This window comes from Belonocnema kinseyi, chromosome 10, assembly GCF_010883055.1.
Source record: "Belonocnema kinseyi isolate 2016_QV_RU_SX_M_011 chromosome 10, B_treatae_v1, whole genome shotgun sequence".
In the NCBI taxonomy this organism is placed as follows: Eukaryota; Metazoa; Arthropoda; class Insecta; order Hymenoptera; family Cynipidae; genus Belonocnema; species Belonocnema kinseyi.
The window spans coordinates 42,761,472-42,778,261 of record NC_046666.1 but is presented as its reverse complement, the minus strand read 5'-3'; the positions used below and the strand labels follow the sequence as shown (position 1 = coordinate 42,778,261).

The 16,790-nt window shown below is 25.5% G+C and overlaps 1 protein-coding gene across 1 annotated transcript in view; it reads left to right on the top strand.

Moving 5' to 3' along the window:
* Positions 1 to 816: 816 nt before the first annotated feature.
* The window catches only part of LOC117181095 (SET and MYND domain-containing protein 4-like), a 79,687-nt gene continuing 63,713 nt past the window's right edge, over positions 817 to 16,790 (top strand). The window contains exons 1-3 of the mRNA XM_033373664.1: positions 817 to 1,256; positions 12,515 to 12,746; positions 12,820 to 13,003. Of these exons, the coding sequence (XP_033229555.1) occupies positions 1,126 to 1,256; positions 12,515 to 12,746; positions 12,820 to 13,003 (547 nt within the window). The 5' untranslated portion in view covers positions 817 to 1,125. The remainder of the gene's footprint in view (positions 1,257 to 12,514; positions 12,747 to 12,819; positions 13,004 to 16,790) is intronic.

The following is a 16,790-nucleotide window of genomic DNA, read 5'->3' as shown; positions in this document are numbered from 1 at the left end:
TTCAAACCTTTGAGATATTTTGGAATATTTGAAATCAGTAGGAAATAATTTAAATTTTTAAAGTTCTCTGAAAATTTTGGAAATATTAAAAAAACCTTTGAAATCCTTTGGAATCTATGAAATCCTTGTGAAATCATTTAAAATCTTCTGAAGTTTTTTATAATATTTTTAAATCTTTGAAATAATTACGAATTAAAAATTTGTGAAGTATTCTGAAAGTTTTTGAAATATTAAAAAACCTTTGTGAACTATTTTGAATTATTCTGAAATCTTTAAATTTTTTAAAATATTTTGATAATCTTTTTGAAACCTTTCAGAAATCTTTTTGAAATTTTTTGGAATTTTTAAATCTTTTTGTAAATCTGAAAATTTTGAAATCGTTGAGAAATATCTGTAAATCTTGAAATCTGTTATATATTTAAAAATCGATCAAACCCTCGGAAAATTGGAATATTCTTTTAATATTAATCTTGAAACTATAAATTTTCTATATAAAAAACCAAAATCTCTAGAAATTTATCAATATTGCCGAAAAAACAATTGAAAATCAGACTTCTATTTTTTCATTTCAATTTCATAAAAAACAAAATAAAGAAGTATTTTTTAAAACCCCGTGCAACCCGTCTTGCTTGTCAGAAGAAAAAGAAACAAAAAATTAAGAAAATGGAAAATAAATGTGAACTCGCCATTAGAATGTTTTCTTTTATCCAGATAACAAGATAATTCAAGATGAGACTCGTTCAATGACCACGTAGACAAACGTTTCCTAGGTAAGATAATGAAGATAATCTGTCAAGTTGCTAGACTGGTTTTGAGCGAGTGACTTCCCTGAACTTGCAATTGAAAACTGACGCTATTTTTTACCTTAATTCTTAGACTTCCCAAAAAGGATAATCGTGAAATCTCAACGATAATTTTTCAATAAACTCGAAAAGAATTACCTGTCAAATCAAGTGCCTTGTGCCAGGTCTCACGACTTTAGTATTTGCGATGCCGGTTGTGAGGAACGTAACATAACCTCTAAATTGGGTCGTGTTACTGTTTTATTAAGGGTTTTTTTCCTACGATAACCTTTATGATATTTCTCTAAATCCACGGAAAAATAAAAAGTAAGAATCACCAATCATGCAGTGGCAAAAGTTCTTCGAGGCCGTCAACAATAAATTGAGAAATTCTCGTATGCCCTACGACATCAAGGCGAAGAAAAAATGCGAAAACGAAGTGATGTTATGCCTTTTGGCAGATCCGGATGTAAGGTAGGATCTTTTTTTAGTCATTGTTTATTACAGTTTTATCATTTGCTCCATTTTTCGTCAATTGTGGAGAAAAAAATTCGGTTTCTTTGTACGGCGCAATATGTTGCGTATCAGAGAATTTGAGGGACGTATTTTGGCTTTGTTTTGATCCAGTTGAATATAAAAATGGAAAAATAACGTTTTGGGGATTATTATTCATGTATTGTTTATTGATATTTTGAGTTTTTCTAGTTGAAAAATGATTTTATTTTCATTTAAATCGATGACAAGGATGCTCCGGGGTTGTGCATCATTTTTCTCTCTGCAAACAAAGGAAAGCGAAGCAATTCGTTTCATACATTGAAATATTGTTTCCGGGAGAAGAAAATATTGATGAAAATGCTATATTCTATAGGGGTTTATATGAAAATTAAATATTTATTTATTTTTACAGTCTTAAATTAGGCTGGTTGTCTTTGAAATTCTTGTTTTTGAGGAAAAAATACGTAGCTAAAGTTTGCAACGTTTATAAACGAAAATAAATTTTTGTTTTTTATTTTATATAGAATTTTTAAAATCCCTAGGTGTGTAAAACTTAGCTATAAATAATGATTGGGGTTAAACTAATTTTTGTTTTACCTGTCACCAAGTGCAAATAATCACCAAAAAAATTTCGGAAATTTTATAATTTCGTTTATAAACGTTCCAAACTTCAGCCACATTAAAAAATTGGTTAACTTTCCAAATCTGATGCAAGCAAGAATAATTTTAATTTAAAGCCTTAGAATAAAGGATTTTAACAAAACACTTGACAGGGAAACGCTGAAAATCAGGGAAAGGTCAGGGGTTTTGAAAAATAATTTGCAAAATTTAAAGAATTTCTGTAAAAAAAAAACACTTTGTAACTGTCACTTTTTCACATTCTTTCCAAATAAGTTTTTAGAATGTACTTGATATTCCGAAGGTTAAAATGAACTAAATATTTTTCCCCATTTTTGTTTTACCCATAAATATTATTCCAACTACAAATTAAAATATGTATTACATGACAGGGAACTTTTTGAGACCGGGAAAAACCGGGAAATGACAGTGAATTTTTTTTTGACCGGGAATTTTACAAATTTGTAAAAGAAAAATCTGTCCACGTTCGATTTCAAGAGATTTTAAATAATTGAATTTTATGTTTTTCAATTATCCTATTATTTAGCTGACAATGCGTAATTTAAAAATTTATTTATTTTATGAAATTGTTGAAGTTTAAATTTTAAATAACTATTTAAAATTATTTTCATAATTTTGTTTATTTTAAAAATTGTCCATTTAAAATTTTTATTTTTAAGCTTACATTTTTAATTTAAAGAATTTTTAAATGCTTTCTTAAAGACTTGAACAAATAAAAAATAAAAGCCTTTGACGTTGAAAATGTTGGATAAAAAACATTTTTATTTAATAAATAAATCATTTTTTTATTTATCTGTACTTTAAGTAATAAGAAGTGAAAACAACGATTTGACAAAGCGATTTTAAATCAGTTCAAAATTTAAGAAATTTCAGATTTCAACGTTAAAAATTAAACGGTTTCAATTTGAAAGCCTTAGTCATTAAACAAATGTGAACGTGTGACTGAAAGTTAATTAAACTATTTTCAACTTAAAAATAACTTCATAATAACATATTCTTAATTAAAGGATTTTATAAAGTTTAAAATATTGTTTCAGTCTAAAATAGTCCATTTTTAACCCATTTCATTTGAAATTTTTAATTAAACAATATTAATTGTTGAATATTTAACAGTATTTGAATATTTATTAAAGACAAGTAAATTGAAACTAAATATTTAAAAGTAAAGAATCTTTAACTGAATTGTTTGACTTAGAAAACCTGGAATCGTTAAAATTTCGAAGAGCCTTTAAACTTTGAACGTTACAATTTTAATTGTTGTATTTGAAAAATGCCTAATTTGCAAGTAGAATTTTTTAATTTTGATGTATAATTTACAAATGAACATTTGTAAAAAAAATGAGTAATTTTAAGAGATAATTAGGAGTTTTAAAAAGATTAACAATTATCATGAAAATTTTAGAAAGTTGTCTTAAAATCTCCTAGAATAGTTTTTAAACATTTTATTTAAATCTTGGAAAAACATTTTAAATATTCTCTTAAAATAATTTTTCAAAATGAAAAATTATTTTTAATTTTCCTATAAACCTTATGATTATGTTTTAATTCTTTTGAAGCCTTTAACAATTCTTGAAAAGAATCTAATTTTTTTGTTTAAAATCTGCGAAAATCTAAGTTTTGTTTTATATTAGGCAATCATTTCAAGTTTTATATTAAGTTTGAATCTTTTCAAAACTTCTGCATATGTCTTAAAATTACTCAATTTTCGCCTACAAATATTAAATGTTCAATTGTTATTTATATATCCAAATTGTAAAGAATTTTTCTAAAATTTACAGGATTTTTTGAAAATTGTTTTAATTAACCGTTAACATTTTTTTTTAATATTTCGAGAAATTTTTAATAGATTTTAATAATTTGGGATTATTTTTAAAACTTCGAAGGCAATTCAAGTGTTTTTAATTTTTAATATTTTGAAGAATTTTTAAAGATTCTCGAAGAAATTATTAACTAATTTCATTAATTCGAAAGGTTTTAAAAGCGTTTGAAATATTTTAGTATAAACAATTTTCTAAAATTTTGGGAGACATGGAAGATTTTATAGGAGCTATACCAGGGTAAGGAAAATTTCAGGAAATGTCAGGTTTTTTTGTAAGTAAGGCAATTTTTTCGCGAGCGTGCTTAATTTTTTTTTTTTATTACAATATAAAATTCAGTAACAATGATTTTTCATTTGTAAAAGTAGCTTTATATTATTGTATTAATCCATTTGGTTGAAAATTCGCTTTTTTTGTTTGAAATTCATTTTTTAACTGAAAATTTAACTATTCTATGTTCGGTTAAAAATTTTTTTTGCAATATTTTCCCTCTCTTATTGACAAAAAAATTCTTCATATATAGTTAAAAATTAAACTCATTTTGAAAAGTCGTCTTCTTTTGTTTGAATTAAACTGATTTTGATTAAAAATTAAAATCTTTTTTTGATTGAAACATCAACTACTACTAAAAGTTAAACCATTTTTTTTAAATTATTTTTTAAGGTTCATCATTTCAATTGAAAATTCATCTCTTTGTTTGAAAACTGAGATGCTTTATTAAAAATTCGTCTTTTCCTTGACTGAAAGTTATTTTTTTACTGAGAATTTAATTACTACAGTTGAAACTTGAACTATTTTGTTGAAAATTTTTTTATAATTTTTTTAAACTGAAAAGTTAATTATTCCAGTTGAATATTCCATCACGTTAATTAAAAATTCATCTCTTTAGCTTAAAATTATTTTTTTAACTGAAAATTTAACTATTGAAATTTGTTTAAAAAACTATCTTTTTTCGTTGGGAAATTGTCTTTTTTGATAGAAATGAATTTTCTTGGTTAAAAATTCATCTTTTTGGTATATAATTCAGTTATTCCAGTTAAAGGTGAATCATTTTAGTTGAAAATTAATCACTTTATTTGAAAATATTACTATTTTGAAAAATTATAACTTTTCAATTTTTGATCTGAATTGATATTTTTTAGTTTAAAATTCAACTATTTTGTTGAAAATTCATCTTAATTCGAAAATTCAACTATCCCATTTGATGATCATCATTTTAGTACAGAAACTATCAGTTTGATTAAAAATTATATTTTATAAACTAAAAATATAACTATTCCATTTTTGGTTGAAAATTGATATTTTTAATTTAAAATCCAACTACTTGGTTAAAGTTTTTCGTTTTTAGTTCAAAATTCAACTATTTTGATTAATAATTGTTTGTTTTTCTTATAGAAAATTAACCTTCTTTTTTGAAAATTCATCTTTTTCGTTGAAAATTCCAGTATTCAAATTAAATATTCATAATTTCATTTGTAAATTTATCTTTTTGGTTTAGAATTTAACTAATTCAGTTTAATATTCCATGTTTTAGATGAAAATTAATCCTTTTTGTTTAAAATTCATCTATATCAGTTAAAGATTCATTATTATAGTTGAAAATAATGAAAATTTATCGCTTTAAATGAAAATTTAGATATTTTATTGCAAATTGACTTACCGTTAATTCTTTTATATTCCTTAGAATTATCTTGAATTTTTTTAATTCACTTGAAATCTTCTAAATTTACTTAATTCTACCTAATTAAATGCATTCAAAATTTTTTTAAAATCTTTATTTAATTGATCCTAAAGTCTTTTAATTTCACCTTGAATTCTTAGGCATTTCATCAAATTCTTTTGAATTCCCTGAAGAATTTTAAGCCCGTTTCAAATTTCCGGAATTCAATTAAGTTTTTTAAATATTTTTACATTTTTTTCAAGTCATTTGAATTTATTTTTAAATTCACCTTGAATTTTTATTAATTTCATCAAATTCTTCTCGTTTACCTTAAATTACAATTTTACGGAAATCAATGGAATTTTGAAAATATTTTGCAATTTATTCGTAAAAATTTGAATAGTTATAATTTGAAAGTTCCATTTCTTTTTTAAAAGTAAATCCTCTTGTTCAAAAATTATTCTTTCTGTTAAAAATTAAATTAAAAATATTAAATATTTATCATTTTAGTTGAAAATTCATCTTTCAGGTTAGAAATAAAATTATTTTGCTGATAGTTAAACTTTTTTATTTAAAATTGATTTTTTGGTTGGAGTTTCATCATTTTACTTAAAAATTCTTTTTTTTTTATTGAGCTCTTTATTGAAATTTTTTTTGCTTTTGATGAAAAGGGACTTTTTGTAACTGAAAATGTAACTATTACTCCAATGGAATATTCCATAATTTTAGTTCAAAATTCATCTCCTTGGTTGAACATTCATTTTTTGACTGAAAATGTAATTATTCCATTTTTGATTGAAAATTATATTTTTTTTAGTTGAAAATAGTCTTTTTGTAGAAATTAATCTTCTTGGTTGAAAATGTATTTTTTTGTTGTCAAAAATTCAATTTACAATTTCAGTTGAAAATTCATCACTTTGTTTGAAAATGTAAATATTTGTTTGAAAGTTAGTCTGCTACTAAGTTTCAACAAAATATTAAAAATATTAAATTTATTTAATGGGATTTTAAAGGATTATGAAATATTTAAGGTATTGTCAAAGAAGAAAAGGAAATTTGTAATATATTTCAGTAATTTGAAGGGAATTTCAAAGGATTTTAGGGGGTTTTTCTTCAAAATTGTTGAACAGCTTTTCAAAGTTCCAGAAATTTTCATGAACTTTTTAAAATGTCACGGTATTTTAAAGTATTTTAAATATTTGCGGGTAATTTAAAAGATTCCAAATAATTTTAAATTAATTTCAGGAATTTAATTGGATTTTAAAGAACTTGACATATTTTACGGTCTTTTAAAGATTTTAAAAAAGTTTTAGCGGATTTGGAAATATTTGTAAGGATTTGAAATGTCTGATGCCATTTTAAAAGATTCCAATAAATTTTTAATTTATTTTAGGAATTCAATGGGATTTCAAAGGATTTCAAATAGTTTAGAAATTAAAAATTTTAAAATATTCTAAGGAATTGTTAATTGATTTAAATAATTTAATCTAATTTTAGGGTAGCATATTTTAAAAGATTCTATGAAATTTGTAATAGATTGCATGAATTTGAAGGGATTTCTAATAATGTTAGGGTATTTGAAAAAATTTCAAGGAATTTTAAACAAATTTAAAAAGTTTTAAGAAATTTCAAAATATTTCAGAGGATCGGTAATATTTCAGGGCAATTTTTAAGGATTCTAATGAATTTGTAATTGATTTCGTTAATTTGATGGATCTTAAAGAATTGGAAATATTTTGAGATATTTTCAAACATTTCAAGAAACTTTCTATATAAATTAACTTCATTATTGGACATTAAATAGGATTTAACATTTGATTTAAATCTAATTTGAATTTTCTTAAATTTTCCAGATTTGAAGCAATTTCAGCAGGTTTCAATAAATTTGAGATTTAAAAATATTTCAATGATTTTAAATAAAGATAAAGGATTTCACAAACAAAGATTAAAGAAAGATTTTACAAAAATTAAAATATTTCATTCATCAAGATTTCCAAATATTTCAAAAAATTTTCAAAGATTTGAAGGCTTTTACCAATATTTTAAAAGATTTCAAATATTTTAATGAGTTCGAGTGAATACAAAAGATTTCACAAATATTTTAAACATTTTATACACATTACATAAAGATTCCAAATTAAAAAATTTCAAACAGGGTACACCAGTACACCAGATTTCGAAGATTGGAAAATATTTTAGAGATTGATAAAAAGAGATATTTCGGGTTCCAATCTTGTAAAACAAAAAAATTACGAATTTTGCCGACGTTTCATGAACATTGCAGTTCACTTCTTCAGAGCTGACCTGAAGAATTGAACTGCAATGTTCACGAAACGTCGGCAAAATTAGTAGTTTTTCACACGATTGGAACCCGAAATATCTCTTTTTATCAAAACGACTCATCGTGGAAGCATTAAATCTATTATTTTAAAGATTTTTAACGATTTAAAAATGTTACAAAAATTTTAAAACATTACAGAAATATTTCAAAGATTTAGTAAAAATGTCATACAGATTTAAATTCAACGCTTTCAAAAAGACTACAGTACCCCAGATTTCGAAGATTGCAAAACATTTTAGACGATTAAAAATTTTCTTAAAATATTTCAAAGATTTTACAAAGATTTCGAACATTTTAAAAATATTTTAAAACATTTCACAAAGATTTAAAGAATTTCAAAGATTTTGCCAAAATTTTAAAAGATTTTAAATGAATACCAAAACTTTCATAAAAATTTCTTAAATATTTCATAAAGATTTCAAATTCAAATACTTCCAAAAGGGCACATTACTCCAGATTTCGAAGGTTGTGAAACCTTTTAAAGATTTTAAACGATTTCAAAGATTTCGAATATTTCACAAATATTTTGAAATTGATTGATTCCAATGATTTTACCAAGAGTTAAAAAGATTTCATCAATATTTTCAAAGATCTTAATCATTTTAAATTAATGGAAAAGATCTCACAAATATTTCTAAGATGTCATGAAATATTTGAAATTCAAAGATTTCAAAATGGATAGAACGCCAGATTTTAAAGATTTCAAAGTATCTTTAAGATTTTAAACGATATCTAATTTGTTTAGAAGATTTCAAAATATTTCACAAAGATTTCAAAGAGTTTACAAAGATTTCAAGGATTTTAAAGATTTTCAGATTTCAGAATATTTCAAAGATTTGCATTACTTTAATATTTTTTTAGAAGATTTCAAAAGATTCCAGAAAGACACCAAATATTTTAATGATTTAAAATGAATATAAAAGATTTCAGAAAGATTTGACAAATATTTCGTCAAAATTCCATATAGATGTCAAAAGAGTTCAAGAATTTCAAAGATTTCAAAAGATTTCAAAGGTTTTAAATAATTTCGAAATTTCTAGAATATTTCTAAAGATTTCACAAAGAATTCCAATATTGTAGCGATTTCAAACGAATACAAAAAATTTCCCAAATAGTTCGAAGAATCCATAAGGATTTCAACAAATAGGAAGACTTTGAAAGATTTCAAAAAGAATACAGTACCCCAAAATACAAAACATTTTCAAGTTTTTAAACAAGTTTACATTTTGTAAAGTGATTTGATGAAACAAATCAATCCTTTCTTCGACCGTTGATATTTATTGTTGATATTTACATGTTTTTTTGACTTATAATTTATTTTTGATTTACGATTGGACCGTAAGACATAAATAATTTGAAATCTACGATTTGAAATCAATAAGTTTACATTTTTTTAGAAAAATTGTAAATTGTTTACAAAAGTTTGAAATATTCCAGTGATTTTAAATAAATACTAAAGATGTAGGCACGATTTTACAAGTGTTTCAAAGAATTTATAAGGATTTCAAAAGATTTCAGGAATTACAAATTTTTTTAAAGATATAAAAGATTTCAGAACATTTCAACAGTTTTAAACAATTTCAAACGGTTTCAAGATATTTGAGAAGATTTCCATGATTTCAAACGAACACAAAAGTTTTCATACGCAAAGATTAAAGAAAGATTTAACCAATATTTCAAAGATTTCACAAAAATTAAAAAAAAATTGCACAAATATTTCAAAGAGTTCAAGGATTTCAAAGATTTTACAGAATTTTCAAAGATTGGAAAGATTTTACAAAGATTTCACTTCATAAAGATTAACAAATATTCCCAAAGATTTCATAGAGACGAATTATGTTCGCAAAACCTAGAAAACCTGGAAATGCCCTTGGATTTTGTTCCTTGGAATTGCTGGACACCCTATTAGAATTTTATTTTTTAAATATTAATGACCCGGGACACTGAAATATAAGTCTCAGGGTGGCCGCTGGACCGGGAAAACTGGGAATTTTTTGTGACCGGGAAATGACAGTGAATTTTTTATTTTTTACCGGGAATTTTACAAATTTGTTGAAGAAAAATATGTATATTTTAAAAATTGTCCATTTAAAATTTTTATTTCTAAGTTTACATTTTTAATTTAAAGAATTTTTAAATGCTTTTTTAAAGACTTGAACAAACAAAAAACAAAAGCCTTTGATGTTAACAATTTTGGATAAAAAACATTTTTATTTAATAAATAAATTTTTCTAATTGATCTGTACTTTAAGTAATAAAAAGTGAACACAAAATATTTGAAAAAACGATTTTAAATGAGTTCAAAATTTAAGAATTTTCAGATTTTAACATTAAAACTTAAACGGTTTCAATTTGAAAGTATTAGTCATTAAAAAAATGTGAACGTGTGACTGAAAGTTTATAAACTATTTTCAACTTAAAAATAACTTCATAATAACATATTCTTAATTAAAGGATCTTATGAAATTTAAAATATTGTTTCAGTCTAAAATATTCCATTTTTAACCCATTCAATTTGAAATTTTCAATTAAAAAATATTAATTGTTGAATATTTAGCAATATTTGAATCTTTATTAAAAACAAGTAAATTGAAATAAAATATTTAAAAGTAAAGAATCTTTAACTGAATCGTTTGACATAGAAAACCAGGAATTGTTAAAATTTTCTAAAATTTGCAGGATTTTCTGAAAATTGTAGAAAAAATTTAATTATTTTAGACAGATATTTAGAAGTTCTGAAAAAATTTCAAAAATAATTTTAAATTTAAAACCAATTTAAAACAACTTCTAGATTTTGAATAATAACATTTGAAGCTTTCCAAGGATGTTTAAACTATTTATAAAGAAAATAATTGAATTTCTAATTTAAGAAGTGTTCACAATTTGTTAATATTTGTTGTTTCTGGCTTAAAATTCCTCAAAATTATATGATTTTGAAAATTTTAAAGTTTATGGATTGATTTTTTAATTTGTAGAATTGAAAATGATAACGTGGATTTAAATTTTTTCATATTGAAAAATGTTAGTACCTTGAATTTTATACGCGCAAATTATTGAGCATTTGAATACAAAATTTTTAAATTAAAAGTTTTCAATTTCAATTTTAAAAGTTCAAAATTTAACAGTTTCACTTTGAGTGCTTTCATTTAAAGCACAATTTTTATTACCTCAAGTGGAAAATTTTGTAGCTTTAATGTTCCATTTTTTAAATTTCATTGACCGTGAAAACTGTTTGCGAACCGGGAAAAAACCGGGAAAGGACCGGGAATTTATTTCGTCGATTGAAACGGCCACCCTGAAAATCTCACGGGATTTTATCCTATTTTAGTGGATTTTAAAGAATTTAATCACTAGAAGTGAGGTGTTTTGTAGGATTTTTAAGGGTTTTAAATATTTCTGGGAATCTGTAAAGATTCTTAAAAATTTGTTATTGATTTTAATAATTTGAAGAGATTTCAAGGCGTTTGCAATATTTTAGGATAAAGAATTTTCTAGAATTCCGGAAAATATGAAACGATTTTACTTGATCTAGAATGTTTTAAAATATTTTTAATGATTTCACAGGATCTAATAAGATTTCCTATTATTTCAATGATTTTAAGGGATTTTATAGCTCTCAATGTATTTTACTACATTTTTCAAGATTTCATGAAATATTATTATAGAATTTCGAGGGATTTTATAATATAATAGTGGATTTTAAAGAATTTATTCACAAGAAGTGAGGTATTTTGTAATGTTTCCAAGATTTGAAGAGTTTTGAAATTATTTTAAATGTTTATAAATTTACTCAATTCTACTTAATCCAATGGATTGGAAATATTTTAAGGTATTTTTGCAAATACCTTGGAATTTTTAAGAGCTTTAAAAATTAAAACGAATTGCAAACGATTTTAAAGAATTCGAAATATTTTAATAAATTTTAAAAGATTACTAAGACATTTTTAATTTATTTCAAGAATTTAATGAGTCTTAAGGATTTGAAATATTTGAGTGTATTGTAAATAATTACTATGCGTTTTCCAAGGCTTTCAAAGTTGCAAGGAATTTCAAAGGATATAAAGGGATTTGAAATATTTTAGGAAATTCTAAAAGATGCCCAGAATTTTTTTATTTATTTGAATAGTTTGAAGATATTTCAAAACATATTTTAAGATTACAAGGCATTTGCAAGAGTCTAAAATAATTTCAACGGATTTCAAAGTGTTTTAATAATTTTAAGGGATTTTATTATTACAGTGGATTTCAAAGAATTTATTTACACGAAGTGAGCAATTTCGTAGGGTTTCAAAGATTTGAAGAGATTTTCAAATATGTTATCAATTCCTTTTTGAATTCTCTCTGAATTCTTATTAACTGATCCTAAATTCTTTTAAACTCTTCTAAATTCACTAAATTCACTCAAATTTTCCTGAAATTAATGGAATTTTTTCGATTATTAAAACCATTTCCAATTCATTTGAATTATTTTAAATTGTTTTGTATTTATTACTACCTTTTTTGTTTATAAATTAGTAGGGTTTTTAAGATTTTCAGACATTAGAAAATATTTGTTGTAATTCAGTTTAAATTCTTAATTCGGTAACTCGCTCAAGTGGCAAATTTTGTAGCTTTAGTGTTCCATTTTTTAAATTTTATTGACCGTGAAAAATGTTTGCGAACGGGGAAATGATCGGGAATTTATTTCGTCGATCAAAACGGTCTGTGAAGTCAGGAAATTTTGAAAATTAACTTTTTTGCCATCAGTGTTTAAGATGAAATTGCAATTTTCTGATTGCAGAAGGCTTATGTCCTTGTGGTTAAACGAGCAGCACAAATCTAAAGAAGGCAAGTCTTTAGAAAAGACTAAACAATTACGAGAACTGGGAAATAAAGAGTTTCAAGTTAAAAATTACACTGCGAGTATTCACCTTTACACAAAAAGTTTACAATATGCACCAATGGGAAGTGAAGAATTGGCCATCGCTGTCGCTAATCGATCTGCTTCCCTTTTCTATCTCGAAAAATACGAAGTAAGAAAAAAAATGTTTTTTTTTTCTTAATTTTTAATCCCTTAACTTTTGAATTAACAATTTTTCCTTTTAGGATTGCATTAAAGATATCGATTTGGCTGTCATGTGGGAATATCCTGAAAACTTGCGCTATAAATTGCACTTGCGAGCAGCACAGTGTTTTTGGAAATTGAGGAAAAGAAAATCGATGGAAGAATCTCTCATGAGAGTTGAGGATATCATTAATAATTGCGAAGAAATTGCAGAAATAAAGAAAGGTGAGTTTTTAAAACACATTTTTTATATGTTCCTCGCTTAAATTCATTTCTTTTAAGAAAGGTTAAGGTTTAAAGGTTTTTAAAGGTTATCTTTTTTGGAAGAAAACACAATTACTTGATGAAAGTTGACCTACATTGCAAAAAATTAATTTAAATTTTTTAACTGAAAATTTAAGAGTTCCATTTTTTGTTGGAAATTTATCTTTTTTAATTGAAAGTTCTACTGCTTGGTTAAAAATATTTGTGTTTCAATAAAAATGTGTTTTTCTTTTTGGTAGAAAAGTAATCTTCTTGGTAGAAAATTTATATTTTAGTTGAAAATTCAACTTTTCGGACAAACATTAATTATTTTTGTAGAAAATTCACTATTTGAATAGAAAATTCATTTCTATGGTTAAAAGTTTAACTATTTTGTTGAAAATTAATTTTTTTAATTGAAAATTTAACTATTCTATTTTTTATTGCAAATTCATGTATTTTGTTGATGGATCGACTTATTAGGTATAAAATTAATCTACTGAGTTGAAAATATATATTTTTTTTTGTTAAAAATTCATCTAAATATTACATTTTTCAGTGAGAACTTATATTTTTTTTGAAAATTCAACTTCTTATCTGAAAGTTGAGCTATTTTTCTTGAAGTTCTTTGGTGAAAAATTAACCTTATTTTTTAAAAATAACTATTTTGTTAAAAAATATTTTTGTTTCGTTCAAAAATAATTTTTTGAAGTGAAAAGTTAACTATTCTATTTTTATTGAAAATTCACATTTTCGAGTTCGAAATTCAACCTATTTTGTTGAAAATTCCTCTTTTTGGCTTATAAATTGAATTTTTTTTAAATTTATATATTAGGATTTAAAATTGTATTATTTTGTTAGAAAATTCATCTATTGGTTAACATTTCTTTTTCGTTTGAAAACTAATTTCTTGAACTGAAAATTTAACCATTCATTTTTCGGTTTGAAATTGAACTGTTTTGTTGAAAATTCGTATTTTGCTTTAAACATTTTATTATTATGGTAGCAGATTGAACTATTTTCTTAAAAAATCATCTATTTGACTTGATTAAAAATTCTACTATTTGTTGAAAATTTGTAGCTTGGGTTGAAAATTCTTTTGTTTTTGTGGAAATATCAACTATTTGGTAAAAAATTTAAACTTTTGCATTAAAAATTCAACTGCTTTGTAGAGAATTCGCCATTTTGGCTCAAAAATTCAATAATATTGTTTAAAAATAATCTGTTTTCGTTGAGAATTCAATTATTTATTTACATTTTGCAAATTCATATTTTGGAATTCAACTTGTTCTCTTTAAATTTGTTTTTTTGGGTTGAAGATTCAACTCTTTTCGTAGAACGTGAACCTTTTGTTTAAAATTCATATTTGGCTGCTGATAAGTTAAATGAAATCGTTTTGGGATGAAAAATATTTTTTCTTAAAATTTTTCTTTTTGATTTAAAAGTTCATATGTTTTAGTATAATATTAATCTTTAATAAATATATTAATACGACATCTTTCTTAGATAAAAAATGCAACTAGCTTGTTGAAAATTAAACTGTTTAACTAAAAAATGTACTTTTTGTTTAAAGTTCGTATTTTTGTGTTGAAAATTCAACTCTTTTTTTTTTTTTTGAAAATTTAACAATCTTGTTTACAATTATTATTTCAGTCGTGGAAAGTCTTTTTGATTAGAAAATTAACCTGTTTTAGTAGAATTTTAATTTTTCTTACACAAAAATGCAACTTTTTGGTTGGAAATTCAACAATTCTGGTGAAAATTAATACCTTTTGATTGAAAATTTTGCTGTTTTGTTAAAAACTGAACTATTTCGTGGAATATTTACTTTTTTTTTTAATTTAACGTTTTGCTCATTTTTGCTAATTTTTGTTTGAAATTTATATTTTCACGTTTAAAAACTCATCTGTTTTAATAGAAATTTCATTTTTTTATGAAACAGCTACTTTTTTGTTAACAATTGTTATTCATTGCTTGAGTATTCAAAAATATTTTGTTTGAATTACTTTGTTAAGAAATATTTTTTTTTGTGAAGATTTATATTTTTATTAGAAAATTAATTTCTTTGGTTGAAAATTGAACAACCGGATTTTTTTTTTATATTGAAAACTTCTTTATATCTTTGGTTGAAAATTTAACTATTTAATGGAAAAGCCTTTTTTTGGTTAAAAATTAATTTTTCACTAAAAATGATACTTTTACAATTTTTTAAACATTTTCGTTTAATTGAAAATTTCCCTTTTTTGGCTTTGGTGGAGGAAATAAGGGTGAGTGGATGCAGAAAAGGCAGAAAGTGCGGAGATCGAGTGTAAAGGAAGAAGGGTGAGTGAAGGCAAAGGTGTGAAGGGTGAAAGTGAGTGGTTTGAAGTGAAAATTTAGAGCGTGTGAAGTTTTTGAGGTTAGGAGTGAAAAAATAGTTGTTTGGGCAGGGGGGCAAGAGGTAGGGAATAAAGGCGGGAAACGTCACAGAGCTTTGGGTAAGGTAGGATGCCGACGACGCGAAGTCCACAAACTGGCGCCAGAGGGCAACAGTTTTTGGACGATCGCACAGAGCAGAAAACCGTAGTGGCTGCAACAGCTGACGTTGCTGAAAGCATTGAAAGTGGGGGGATGTGTGACGTTGATCGTAGTGACAGCAGCGGTGATGAAAGTGCCGAGAAGTCGACCCGGGTGGGGAGGGTAGCGGATTCAGGTACGGGCAAGCAACGGGGAAGGCCCTCAAATTTACAGTGCCTTAACAAGCTAGGCAACGCGGGTTCGAACAGAAGTCTGGACGAGTGGCAAAAAAAGGCAAGCGCGACTAGCAGTGAAGGGGAGGAAAAAAGGAAAAGAGTGGCTGGGGAAGATGAGGTAGAAAGGGACCAGGAGAACAAAAAAGTGAGAATTAAAAGGAAAACACTAGAGAGAGAGAGGGGGGGGATGGGGGAATGTTTGAGAAATTGGAAGCTCTCATTAAAGGCTTTAAAGAGGAAACAAGAAAGAGATAGGATGAAATGAATAGGGATATGAATAGGCAGGGAACCGGTGTAAGGGGGGAAGTGAAAAAGGTCAGAGAAAAATGGGAAGAATGGGATAAACGTTGGAAGCAGGAGAAAGACAAGGTTTGGGGTAAGCTAGAGAGCATTGAGAATAGACAGAGAGAGGTTGACGAACAGAGATCTGGAGAAATAAAGCAGTTGGAAGAGCGGGTATCCAGTCTAGAAATTAGGAATGAGCGTATGGGGGAAAAACAGAAAATGAGGAAATAGTTTAAGGGAATGAAAAGAACGTCCGAAGTGAGAATGAAAGATTGAAGAAAAGACTCAGTGAGATCGAAAGAAGATTAGAAGGGGAAGAAAGGGCAAAGAGGAAAAATAACATAGTAGTCAAGAGATTAAAAGTGGAGAGTGAAACAGGAGAAGTGGAAATAACAAATCTTTTTCGAGATATTAGAGCGCAGGTAAGGGTAGAAGGAGTCAAGAGAATAGGAGGGTCAAAAGAAGGAAAAGAAGGAATGTTTCTAGTAAAAGTGGGGAATGAGGAGGAGAAAAAGAAAATTATGGAGAGAAAAAAATTATTGAGAGGAAGAAGGGCAAGAATTGAAGAAGATCTGGCATGGAGGGAGAGGAAAACGATATGGCAAATAGAGCAGAGGGCTTGGGTAGAGAGGAAAAAGGGCCATATGGTATGGATAGGGAGAGACAGGTTATGGATAAATGGGGAGGAATAGTGCTGGGATGAAGAATTAGAAGAATTAAGGAAAAAAGGAAAAAGTCTTGAGAAAGGTAGG